This window comes from Strigops habroptila, chromosome 3 (assembly GCF_004027225.2).
Source record: "Strigops habroptila isolate Jane chromosome 3, bStrHab1.2.pri, whole genome shotgun sequence".
Classification (NCBI taxonomy): domain Eukaryota; kingdom Metazoa; phylum Chordata; class Aves; order Psittaciformes; family Psittacidae; genus Strigops; species Strigops habroptila.
In genome coordinates this window covers 85,977,124-85,990,766 of record NC_044279.2, presented here as the reverse complement: position 1 = coordinate 85,990,766, position 13,643 = coordinate 85,977,124, and the positions used below count along the sequence as shown (strand labels likewise).

Genomic DNA, 13,643 nt, shown 5'->3' with positions numbered 1-13,643 from the left:
CATTTGTTTAACTTAATCCAAATTCTGCACAAGTATATGCAATTCAGGTGACAGTTACTATTTATGAAGAGAATAAACTACCTTTGTTCTGTACTTACATCATTTCGTATAACCTCCCTAGAGTCTGCTAGTAAATCCATGAGTCTGGAAACACCTGCAAGAAATGCATAAAGAGCGAGCGTAAAAAGAGGTGCAGCCCCTCTAGCCCTTTGCCATGATGTTTGCAGAGCCTCCAGCTTCAAGTTTATCAGCAAGAAATTCAACCACTCACCCATAGGGCTGACAAGAATTATCTGCTGCACTTGAGGTCCTTGCTGCTTTAGAAGAGATGTAAGGAGTTTCACTCCAGGCCAGCGAACATGGAAATCAAATTCCTGCAAAGATGGAGAAGAGGACATCGAGTAATAAATTCCTCAGTATTAATCTTCCTCTTCTAGATCCCAGTTATGAATAGACATCAAACAGATAAGGAATTTCACCTGCTGTCTACTTTTTTTTTCCATCCATCCTATCACAGCACTCAGCCAGCAAGTCTCCTATTCCACGGTTCTTCGTATTTTATTGTCAGCAACTTGAACACCCAGCAGCTTCCTTTCCTCCCTTTCCTCCCTTTTTTCCAGGGTAGCTTTCCTAGCTATATCTTCTTTCTAAAAACTAGTCAGTCTGATCCTTCAGAGATCAACCTGTATTAACCAGAAATCCAAGAGAGAAAGAATAGCAAACTCTTCTGTATCTTCTTCCTATTACCAAAAAGTAGCAGCAGCTTCTCTGCTAAAACTGGGTCTTGTCAGTTCTTGAGCTTTCTCTTGCTGACAAGTCCATGGACAGACTTGACCAACCACAACAAACCTTTGGACTCCCCAGGTCATCTCAAACTCATTCAACAGCTCAACTGACCTGTTCATCCAGGTCATAGTCATCCCTCACCTCCAACCCCACATTCACCATGTCTAAGGCTACCTAACATTTGACATAGGCTTCGCTAGAAAGCCAAGAGGAAAGCTTTATCCATTAAGATCATCTCCCAGGTACAGCATGATATCTCTCTCAGTGTTCCAAGTATGATATTACTACTCACCTCCACAAGAGTCAGCAAGAGTGTGACATTTTCTTGCTGTTTAATGAATATCTCTGTGAACTGACTCCCCAAATCATCAACTTTTGTTAAGTTTTCTTCTGTAATAGTAAAAACAATGTATTACAACACATGATTGGAAGAACTTCAGGTCATGGTAATTTTTAGTCTTAAAGTAGGGCGACCAGCAACAGAAAGGTCTAGAGTCACTGCTATAATGTTCATTATTCTGAAAACAAACACTGACACAAGCTCTACACAAAAGAGAAAAAAACTACATTACTCTAAACATGACTTTTATTGAAAGGTATTTTGTTTTAAAAACAGGAGGGAACCAAAAATCTACTAAACAAACTCATTTCAGCATCAAAAGATAAAAATGCTCTTCTCATTGATCACACTTCACTGCAGAGCCATAGCAAAGGCACTGCTGCTCATCTTTTACATCGTAGGGCATCTTTTACATGTCCTATAAATCATGCACATATACAATCATCTCGTGCTAGCTGATGGCTAGCAGGCTCAAGAACAGCTTGAAGCATAAAGCACAGAAAATACATGGTAAAGCCACTAAATTTCTGACCAAATCTGAAGGTCTGGTTTACTGAAGCGAAGGCAAAAGGCGGCTTTTTCCTCCTGCTTAAACTGCAGGATTTACAGCCTTATCAAAGAGTCCCTAACAAACCATTAACAACTGAGCAGACATAGAAGGGGTCAAAGACCACACATAATCTTTCAAGTGTACCTTGTTAGGAGCATGGCAAAACAGAGAAATCAAAGGACTCTGCCATAAAAATTTGGTGCCAAGAAAACAATTTTAATTCAACTAACCCAATTCAGACTGTTGGCAATGGTGTCTTGCTGCAAGGTATCACTTTATAGTATGTCATGTTTAAGTATTTCCAGCAAAGGAAGGAGATACTTGTTTGACCTTTCAGACATCATAGAATGGTTTGTCAGAGAGTAACTGATCATTGCTCTAACACAATGTGTGTGTGTGTGTGTGTGTGTGTGTGTGTGTGTGTGTGTGTGTGTATTTGTATGGTGTCCCTGCCCATGGCAGGGGGGTTGGAACTAGATGATCTTAAGGTCCTTTCCAAGCCTAACTATTCTATGATTCTATATTTTTCTCTTGAAGCAGGCTTATCAGTAGGTAGCTTACAAGAGGGAGAGAGAAGCAGCACCTATCTGCTGTCATTTTTTAGCTGCAGAAACTAGGAAATACTAACAAAAGATGACAAAAGGGAGGGCAGGCTATATGCAAAACTAACTCTAGCTCTGGCACAAAGCATCTAGCAGAACGCAAGTTCCATAGTGAGCTCTCTGAAGCTCAGGAGCTCAAGTATGGGTCACTCCTGGTTTACAGGAGTAAATTAAAACCTAAGGTAAACTGCTGCCACAGAAGTTTGGCTGCTGCACTTGCTACTGTAGACTAAGGGGCAACTCAGCTGAGAATCATACCCAGATCGCAGGCACTGCAGCTTGCTGCAAACCAAGGAAAGCCCACAGACCTGCACTTTTCTTCTTTTAAATAGATGCTTAAGTCAAAATATTTCACTTGGAATTTCCCCATGAGCTGTGACTGAATATCTTGTCCTTTACCCAGGACCTTACCCGAGACCTTTAACTCAGCTACAAAGAGCAAGTGTTTGAATTATGGATTCCACCTAATCCCAACTCTCATCCTTGCACAAGTTCCAGGTGCGAAGGCAAACCTGAGCAGTACACACAGCTCGGCCTCCTACTAGTTTGCTGTAATTTTTATTTATGCCAAAAGCTTGACTCTAGGTCAGCATATTTAGGATTAATCTAGAAAAGAGCCAAACTGAAGTTGTCTTTTTACTTTCCTCTCAATACTAGCTTTTTTTTAAATCAGTATTTCTTGTACTGATTTTTTCATTTAAAAAAGAGATGAGCCAGACAGAAAGAAACTGGCAAAGGGAAACTGCATCTTCTATTTATGTGGATACACCACAGATCTTGCAACCGGATTTCTCCCCATAATCACTCTTTTCATCTACGCATTCACAGGGTTCAAATAAAAAGAACAACTTCCATCTACTAAGATTAGTTCTTAATGATTCACTAAGAAGCAGCACTGTGAACAGGAATTTAATCTTAAAATTAATAGATGAAATGCTTTGTGATAAAACCAGTTTACAAAACGAGAACATACGAAGTGTTAGTGGGAACTTCTGGTAGAAGGGAACACTGTATTTTTAACATGCATCGCTTAAAAGAGACACTGTGAAGGATCTGATATTCAGCCCATGCCTGCGTGTCCAACTTCAGGGCTTCTTGAAAACAGAAGCTCTGGTCACAAAACTTCTGCCCGTTAAAATCCTACCAGTTGTGAAGCTGCATGCTTTCATGACATCCTAAACAGAAATTTATCATTATCACAATCTCTGGAGATCGGTTAGCATTCCAACATGCCCAAATCACCCAAGAAATAAAATTGGGTAAACACTTCAGCTCTAAAGAACATGCAAAAGTTTTCACCAAGCTCTAATGCAAGTCCTTACAGTGTCCTTTTTAAACAGCAGTGTTACAGGTGTGAGCAGGAACCATGTCTAAAAGTGCCATATTTATATAAGTAAAGGTTTTTTTACCTTCAGAATCATCTGTCAATGCAGATAAAAGAAAAAGAAACAAGAAAAAGAAACAAGAGAAAGGTTTACAAGTTGAATAGCTTTTCAAACAGCACAACCAATAGCAGCATAAGCTCAGATTTTCAAAGCAGCCACCCTTGCTTTGTACAGCAGCAATTACTCCTTCTGGTAGTTCTTATGAAGGTAGCCAAACTAAACCACCCCATAATTCTCTCAACACTGGTGATCTCACATACATAACTCAAGTTTGTCAATTCTTTGCTCTTTCTAAAAGACTGCTAATAATGTTCTTGACAAGTCCATAATTAAGCAATGAGAAGCTCTGATCTTGGTCTAAATCTCCTTCATCAAGATCAGACAACTGAATGAACAGGGGAAAGAAGGGCAAGTAAGCAAAGCGACCATCTGATAGCTGGTTATGAACAATATATCACAGAAGGATTTCGGCTTGTAAGTGTCTTGCAGCTATGTCAGACAAGACACTTCATTGCAGAAGGCACCGTGAAAGCACCAACTGCACAGTGCCAACACACTGGTAGACATTTACTCAGATTGGAGAACCCCCACTGACTTTTCACGAGGTCATTTATGACTTAAGGAGCCTTTGAAAAAATACTTTGGGGTAAATATTACAGAAAAGAGTCTCAAATGGCAATATCACCTCATATTCTGCTCATTTGCAGGAGCATCCATGCTCCACTACATGTAATGGAAACTGAAAAATGACATACAGGCACTGCCAAGGACTCGCAAGTCTCTTGAGGTCCAGGGCAAATGCAGGATGTTATGAATCCAGATATTGAGTCATCTTAAATGCACCCTTATGCTCACACTGTGTTCATGCTTGCCCAATAAGTCTGATTAGTTTTGGACATGCTGGTATGATCGCTTTTCATGTTCATCCACCCAAAAGCAGAATGGAACAAGCCTTTTTATTTGTTGTTGATGTTTTCCTCTTAAAATCTTGGAAAGCAGGTCTACAGCCATCTGGCTTAGAAAGAGTTTCCCGGGCTAGCTGTATAGTGTCTACTTCTACATCTAACTGTCTTGGGAAGAACAGGCATAGTCTCTTTCTAAAATGCCACAGCGGGGCTGGAAAAGGAGGTTTTCACCCTTATACATAGCCACCTTACCACAGGCTCCTGAGATCTTCTCTCTCAGCATCACACAGTAGTGCCCCATTTGACAGTAAGTCAGAACTGCCCTTTCCCTACACAAAGAACTACTTTATTCTTTATTTACAAACTAGAAAAAACAATTAATTATTCTGTTCCAACCTGGCTGCTCTTCATAGAGCATAGTTTTTTAAATATTAATAGGCAAGAGATTCAATACTACTTTAAAGCAAGCTGTGTACAACACGGTTTTTAGCACTGTCTTAATAGCTACACAACAACAAAGCAAGTCTCAGCATTAGTAAATCACAGGGCATTACAGTTTATGATTTGAACAAAACCACCAAGGGAAGCACCCCCACAGTTAATACAGCTATTACTACCAAGCACTTACCTTGCTCCTCCTCTTCTAGGTCATTTGATATTACATTGTAGAGAGTGTCCAAGGCATAGCCAATTATTTCAGAATCTGAACTGCAAATAAAAGAACCACTTTTCTTTAATGACTTATTTCCAACTACTCTTACAGGATTAATCAACAGGATTTTTCTGCACAGGCGGTTCCCTTGGCAGCATGAGATCAAGTGAGAAGGACTGATGTTGACAGATATTTCATAATACCATGTAACCATAAGCTGTCTGGTCCCTGAATGGAGTCAAACTCCTTTTCCCGGTTCCATTCCCTCAGGTGGCCACATCCAGAAAGTCTGGTGACTTAAGGTGACTGCAGAAAGCTTCACTGTCAGCATGTCTCCCATTTCCCGAGTCACTCCTTCCAACCTGCTCCTCAAGTACACCAGGAGAAATGTCTGGGAGGGATTGGACCCCATCCCAGAAAGTCACCCAAGGAAGCACCAGACAAGCTTCAGCACCAACCCAGGAAGGACCTTCCCCGCCACCCCATCAGTGGGAACCAGGGGCTGAAAGCTTGCGCTCCACATGACTGCAGTGAGTTTGGGATTCTCCCAAACAAGCCAGTCTCCATGTCACCAGCTCGGACTACACCCAGCTATTAAGGGGTTTTGAACTCCAGGCACCTCCAGGAAGCTGCTGGGCAGCCAATCTAACCCTAAAGCATTAGTTCACCTGCTTACACCAAGATTCTTCTCTTAATAAGCCCTGCTTTAAGACAGACCTGTTTGTTCTGCACTATGAAGACCAAACAATCTGTAAACCCTATGCTACAACACAGTCCAAGAGTTGAGGGGGGGTGTAACTGTTTTTGTTCCTTGCTTTATTGCTCATCAAACAGAAAAGTATGAAAGCACAGCTGGCCAAAAAACAAGAGGAGAATAAAATCTAACATCACAAAGGAAGGCACCTCAGAGTGCAGAAGAACTCTCCTCACTGCTTTTTACATGTCCTGCCCAAGCATCAGAAGAGCACGCTGTCAAAACAAGACCTCTCATTCAAACTTCTAAGTGTTTGCTTTCACTGATCTCTAAGGCACACAAAGCAAAGGCCTCCACACCAAACATCAACCTGCATGGTAAGAAGCTCCTAGGCAGGTTCAGAGCAAAGGCCTGCAAACCAATCTAACCAGAAATCTTAAAAAACAAGCCTTAACTGAGGCCAGGTATCTGCTAGACCACTAAAGATGACAGACCTAGAGCAGTTGTTGCAACCAAGAAAACTGGAGATGCCTCAAGGTGATCCCCCAGCTGTGAGAAGACAGAGTGGAGCAATCGATACCTGCACTGCTTGTGTCACTAAAGGAAGGGCTTTAGCAAGCTGTCAAAGTGACATCTCACCTCCCTTTCTATGACTGACACTAAATCAGGCATCAGTGTAGTTTGTTCTTTCACCTTGGGTTTTGAGTTGAATCCTTGTCCTTCTGATGTCCTCCCGGGACACTGGCATTTTTCCTCAGTGTGTCACTCAACTCATACCACCTGCTTTTAAGCTGGGCTTTAACGGAAACAAAAGGGGAAAAAATTATCTCCTCCTCTGCCAAACTGTTAGCCAAAGCAGGTAAAGCAAGCTTTTACTCCATGAACACTGTCTCATCCAGTAGGTATGCTCGGACTTCCAGCCTGGTTATGTTTTCCCGTTATTGTCATTTTAGTTCTTCAACACACTACTACAAAGCCTGTGATTTCCTTTTCATGTCAGTGAAAGAATTTCACATCTGAAAAACACATAGAAAGTATTTCCTGGGTACTTAAAATGCAAGTTTCAGCCTTGCCTTCCCTTTCCCTTTTTAGGGACATCACAGCAGCCACAAAAGGGTAAACAAATTTTACCTACATGTGGTAAAAGCAGGCCTTGTTTCTCTTGTCACAAGAGGAGCACATCACAAAAGGAGGACAGCAGCATCTTTGCTGTTCACTGCCTTGCTACCATCTGCTGTTCACCACATACAACATTTTCAGTGAATATTCTGTTCAGACTGAAGCTGTGCAGCTTTGGCTCTGTAGTGAAAAGCAGTCAAGAAATACACTTCCATCCTCTCACACGTCCATAAATGATACAGCCTTTATCCAACACAGCAACCCAGCAGAAACCACTTCAGATATCTTGCATCCTTGTGCTTTTCTGTGGCACTCAGCCAAAGCATCAGTGCCACACTCCCTGAGCTCACACACAACAGAAGAGACCTAGGGAAGCAAAGGCACCATGTATTGTCCTGCTCAGGTAGGGTGCTTCCAAAACGCTTCTACCTATTCTCTTAACACTATAGCATTTCATTGGCCCAGTAGAGACAAGCACCATCCATACTGGCAAGACACGCATAGAACAGCGGAGTGTTCCTATAATGTCACCAACCACAGCATGCCTAAAGAGGAGGGCATTTTATTACCCCTAAAAACTCAAGTCATGCTACAGCTATCAAAGGGGTAGTGACATTTGTATTACTTCTTACACAAGTTGTAATGAGAAGCATATTACAACATAAAAATTTGGAACTAGTAGCACAAAAATAAATGAGGTTTGTGCCTTATGAAAACAGAATTCTTTCTCTCAGGTTCATGTTAGGTTTCAAACTATTAGAATTGCCATAGTGAAATGTAAAAACCTTGTTCCATCAGTAAAAACAAAGCAGTTAAAGATCAAGCTGGCTTCCCGCTCTGGTACCTCTCTCACACCAATAGTTAAGTGGTATTGGCCTTTCCTGCAGCCAGTGCCCAAATAATCCCTGGTGGGATGTGGCAACATCTAGGCAGCAAGTCAGGAAAAGTCCTCTTGCAGATCATAGTTACATACTTCATATTACAAAATAAACATATGGCCTGCGAACGCTGGTGTGTATTAGAGTCTGGAGCATTTAAAGGCTGACTTAGGAGCTTTGTCAAGCTCCAGGATAGTTGATGCTCATAGCTGAAAAACTAGTGCAAGAGGTCAGCCTTCTACAGAACAAGTTCTAAGCACTCAGGCAGGAAAAGGTGCTTAACACAATGTACAAGTAAACTGTATAACAAGTGGAATGACATGTTCATCTAGAAGTATTTTATTTCTGTTCCAGGATACATAATTCGAAGCAACAGTCCAAGATCTGAGACAGAAATGAGAACAGGATACAAGCAGCGCTCACCATTTCAGCACAGCCATGCAAACCAGGCCTTCTCAGGCAGATTTTTTACACAAAGGCTACATAATAAAAGGTGACATAATTCTCAGAAAAGAGCTGTGCTATCCTACTTGACTCAGAAGGTCTTAAAACCAAATGACTTTTTGATTAGATACTGATTTCACAATGAGCTGCTTTACATTAGGTAATAATCAACTCTTACCAGCAAAGTTGCTTCTATTTTGCATATTACTAACACATATTCCAGCAAGACAAATGCTGCTGAAGATCAGGCAGTTGTGCATCTTGAACTATTCCATCAATCTAGTGTAACTACAAAACAGGAAAGCACTTGTTCTGTTCTCATGTTACAGTACTGTGTACACCAGCTCTCCTTTCCACACATGCACTCAGAACCAGGGAATTCAAAGAACCATGCTTCTGGCTTCTCCCTGTAATTTTTTCCACTCAAACACCTGCGAAAAAAGGCTGGAGAGCAGATAAAGCCTCACCTGATATAGCCCAACCAAGCTTTGCTTCTACTCAACCAGGAACGAAGAGGGGAATCCCAATGGATGAGGTTCACATTCTGGTGCACACAAGACACAGCAACTACAGGCATACACCCCAAACCACAGGCAGACAGGTGTGTAACATCTCAACCACCATAAGATAACAACCATCAGAAGCTTCATGGCGAAAGTGTCACCTCAGGCACTCAGTTAGCCATCTTCAGGACAACCTAACATTGCTGAAAATGCACACTTCCCACCTCTCTAAAGCTAAGCCGCAGAGGAAAACACAAGTCACTATCTGGACTTCAGCATTTCATTTACCTGGTCCCCTCACGTGTCTAATCAAATTAAACCTTCTCTAATCTTAAAACTTACAGCAACAATCAATGCACAGAACTAGCACATGTGAGTCACTCACATGGATACAGTGACGTGAGAAGACAACTTGAGTCTGTGATTGACTTCTGTTTTCTCTGGTTGCACTGCTGCTTCTTAGAAAAAATCTTAAGCAGCTGCAATGCAAAAAGAAAATAGAGGAGGCCAGGAGGAGGAAATGAGCATTTGCCACTTCTGCAAAAAGCTTCAGGTCGCCTCAGGTAGACACTGAAAGGTGCAAAGATCACACCCGTGGGCACACACGGAAGAGCAGAGATGGCACAGCAGCACTCCCCTCTGCCAGACCTCTGTTCTCACAGTTCAGCAAGCCCCTCGGCTAAGCCTGCCACTCATTTACCAACCACTTATTCTGATGAACTGGCTGTGCTTTGTATTCCCGCAACTAAAAGTCCCCAAAGCCTTACCTCTACAACCGCTGACCCAACAGTGCACTCAGACCACCTGTAACATACCTGAACCGACCACACGTGTAACCTTCCCTTTCACCACTCACATCCTACAAACCAGATGTTCATTTTTAACTACCCAACCAATGGAAAGGAAGTAACAGAAGTCACCTAGACACCAGCCCTACACTTCTTCACATCTGGCGTAACTGGCCAGGCAAGGAAGGCCACCACCAGCAGCCTTTGTCTGAGCATAGCAGGGCTTCTTCTCATATATACCTTAAGCGAAGCAAGATGCCTCCTTCCAGATACTGAACTGCTGCTTTCCCAATTCTCCTTTGTCTGAGCATTAGGAGACACCCTCCTGCTTCCCACGTGCACACACATAACTATGCCACATATGCCCTTATGACTGGCTTTCTGTGTATCTATTTACCAGCTTCATGTTCAAATCCAGGCTAAAAGACCTTCAAACAACACTCGCCTACCAAACCACCAGGAACACACGCTATTTGAACCTTCAATCACCACAAACAAGTTCCAAGTAACAACATGTGGGTACCAACAAGTACACCAATGCAGTCGATTGCAGGAAAAGATGGATAGCAAAGGTTTTTTTCAGACACTGGATTGCATAAAACTACATTGTAGTCCACATGAAGGATTTAAACTAATGTCATCTGGCTTACCAGCAGCCAGCTCTTGTATTTACTCAAGTCCTTCAAATTAAATGCCTGCATTACTCCCCATGACAGGACTATTCTACCAGTTCACCGGATGACACGCACCTGGGAAAACACACATTTGCTGCCTTCACTCTTTTGCTCTTAATCCTGGCTAGTTCACCTTGTGCCCAGTAGCAGGCTGATTCATGTTATGTCAAATCCTGTGTTTAACGAACATTGTCATTTTGAGTTCCCTTTTCCACAGCAATGGAAAATGACCACTGCGGAACAGTGAGATACACTAAAGGTATCACCTTTACTCTAGAACTGGTCTTTCAGTCCCTCATCTGAGTTCCTGGAATTCAGTTCTTTTCACCTTTAAATAGGCTCTAATTACCATCACAAAATAAGCCTCCCTGACAGCTGAGTTGTTGGAACCCCAGCTTCATTAGTACAGCCAGCAAAGGCAGTATTTGTGGGTTCCACAGCAGAGACATGCAGGTTATGGTCGGGGGGGGGGGGGCTGCCAGCAAAGGCAGTGACATGCTTACCGGTCTGTCTGGAGAACGTGGATGAGATGTTCCATCGCCTGCGTGCCCACCTCCAACCGGTACTTCTGTTTGGAGAAGAACTAAGTAGTCAGTGGTCTAGTAGTCCAAACGCGGCTTTTAAACAACGCATCACAACACTATTACGAACTCACGCGGCTCTCCAGGACGTTGGGCGCTTACCTTGGATAAGGATTTAAGTGCACGGACGGCATCCCTCCGGTCATCCAGTAACGTGGAAGAAGCTACACGGTCACACAGCTTCTGGATCTGGAAACGCACGGGGCGCGGGTGAGCACATACAACGTCCCACTACCACAGCCCGGCTTGTCACCGCCCGAGAGGGCTGCCGAGCCTCACACGAAACCACGACTCCCGCTCCCCGCGCAGGCAGCTGTCACGGCCCGGCCCGGCCCGCACCGCCGCGACAAGCAGCCGGGAGGAACCCCGCTGCCGCTGGCTCCCGGCGCGCCCCGCTCTTTCCACCCGGCCAGGCCCCGTCGGGCCGCGCCCGCCCCGCTCACCGTCTCGGCGCCGGAGGGCTGCGGCCCGGCGCTGGGGCCGCCCATGACGCCCCACAAGAAGCTCATGGTGGCTCAGCCCGCGGAGCTCGGCCCACGTCCCCCCTACCCCAGCCCCGCCGACGCCACCGCTGCCCCCGCGACGGAAACAGCCGGCGCGCCTGCGCCGAGACGTGGCGGCGACGTGGCCGGCGGGCGGGCGGGCGAGCAGGCAGGCGGGGCCGGCCGCAGCCGCTGAGCACCGCCGGGCCCCTCCCCGCCCCACAGCGGGTGTCGGTGCGGCCGCGGGACCCGGTCCTGCCGGCCACCGGGGAGCCACACACGACCCCCTGTAATTACCGGCTTTATTAGGTCTTTGAAGTAGCACAGGAGGAAGCTCAGCCTTCACTTCCCGAGCCACCCCAGCTGCCAGCGCGCCCTGCCGTCACTGCTTGCTTTCTCACTAAGGGGGAAAAATAAGCAATAAAGAGTGTGAACACCAGGGCAGCTCGCGCAGAGTTCTGCTTTGTATTTCTCTCAGACCAAACGACAGATCCGCAGGGGCTGGGGGGCAACAGCCTGCCTCAAACCTACCGCTGTAACGCAGCTACCCCCGGCATCTCAGGGTCCGTCTGTCCAGAACAACCCCAAGACAAACCCTAAGGCTTGGAAATCAGAAACAGCCCTAGAGCAGAGCACGAAGCAGTTACATTTTTTTTCAGAGGCTGAACTGCTGCAGCACTCCCTGTTCACGAACCACAGCTACAAACCAGCACTCCAAGCACTGCAACAGCTCCCAGCCCTCCTCATGGCGACCCACAGGATTTTCAGCTTGGCACAGTTTTCTTTTCTCCCCCCCCCCCCCCCCCCCCGTATCAAATTACAGCTAATTTTATAGCAACAATAGCAAATTAAAGTCAGAAATTGTGACAGAAAGTCACTCACCTGACTCAGGCCTAAAACTACTTCGTTCCATTCCAGGGAGAAAAGCCCTCTCACACTGTGATTTAAATTAGGAGCTCTGGGGACTTTATTTTCCCTATCAACTAAACAATGAAATCATTATTTTAAATTAAAATATGTAATTGAAAAGCAATAATTTTCTCTTTCCATATTCAAAAGCTATTAGTTTCCTCTCCCATCTAACAAGACATCAAAAAAATCCGTGTATCTCTAAAAAGATGAGCAATGACAGCAGTCATTGCAGAACAGGCTTTTGTCAGACCATTGTTCATTTCTAACTGCATTTCTCGTCACATCAACAACACAGCCCTGAGCACCTCATCCTTCAGCAGCTGCAGAGGATTTGAGCTGCAGCAAACCCTTCAACCTAATTACATGAAGACGCAGAGCAATCGCATCTCCTCTCTGCAATACCTCAACCCCCTGCGACTCAGCTCTCCCCTGCTCTGCCTTCCCCCTTTGAGGGAAGCACCTTTGCTAGACACCTGCCTTCTCCCCAGCATGACCATAACAGTCGAGAAAACCCAGAGTTTGAATCCTCACCCGCAGAGCACCAAGTGCCACCAGGAGCCTGCTGGGGTTCTTCCTCTCCCCTGACCCTGGTTTTCCCCATATAGACACCACCTACCACACAGGCCAGAAGGGTTCCTACCTCACTGGGCAACCTTCATCGAGGTTTACTGGCCAAATAATTAGATGCAATCACAGCCAGGTCCTGCTCGGTGAGCACCAGCAGGGCCACGCCAGCCTCAGTCGCAGCACACTCGCCTAATGCTGGCTTTGTGCCAGCTGCCCCACAGCACAGAGCCTGGAGTGGCACAGTAAGAGAGACATGGGTTTTTCTTTCACAAGACCTCCTCCTAAGCCAACAAGCGTTGGACACCATAAGGGTTAAGGAAGGCTTCCCCTTCACAGTAGGGAGGGCTGAAAGCACTTGCCTTGCTGGGCCAGTACAGACACATAGCAGAACTCATCAGCAATGCTCAAGTGGGGCATGAGGAGGAAAACCAAGTTTTTTTCACAGAGTTCTTTATTCCAAAGGACTTCAGTATGTCCATCCTGACCTTTACAGCCTCAGGGATAGAAAGTGATTTGTTTCTGAGACAGACATTTGAGGCACCACAACTGCTAAAGACATCTGAGGTGGGAATGCCAGAGCCCTCTCAAACATGGAGTTTGGAAACACGATACTGCCAAAGTCCAGCTCCTGCCACTTTGGGGAGGGATTGTTTGATATTTGACCAACAATTATTGATTATTTCAGGCCTCAGCATAACTCCAAAGACTGCTGTGGTTCAGCGAGGAGCTCTGAAGCTCCGAGTTACACGAGGGAAACTCCGCACTAAGACACCCGCATCAC

General features: G+C 45.0%; 1 protein-coding gene across 10 annotated transcripts in view; it reads right to left on the bottom strand.

Annotated features, from left to right (window-relative positions):
- USO1 (USO1 vesicle transport factor) overlaps window positions 1–11,504 on the bottom strand; it is a 32,858-nt gene extending 21,354 nt beyond the window's left edge. For 5 of the 10 annotated variants that reach the window (XM_030481049.1, XM_030481054.1, XM_030481051.1 and 2 more), the window contains exons 1-8: window positions 11,345–11,453; window positions 11,004–11,090; window positions 10,824–10,888; window positions 5,197–5,276; window positions 3,688–3,699; window positions 1,079–1,176; window positions 272–374; window positions 99–154 (exon numbers count right to left, since the gene is read on the bottom strand). In XM_030481049.1, coding sequence (XP_030336909.1) covers window positions 99–154; window positions 272–374; window positions 1,079–1,176; window positions 3,688–3,699; window positions 5,197–5,276; window positions 10,824–10,888; window positions 11,004–11,090; window positions 11,345–11,410 — 567 coding nt within the window. In that variant the 5' untranslated portion in view covers window positions 11,411–11,453. Of the gene's footprint in view, window positions 1–98; window positions 155–271; window positions 375–1,078; window positions 1,177–3,687; window positions 3,700–5,196; window positions 5,278–10,823; window positions 10,889–11,003; window positions 11,091–11,344 lie in introns of those variants that run through there. The other 5 variants (XM_030481052.1, XM_030481056.1, XM_030481053.1 and 2 more) reach the window with 2 other exon arrangements.
- Window positions 11,505–13,643: the final 2,139 nt, after the last annotated feature.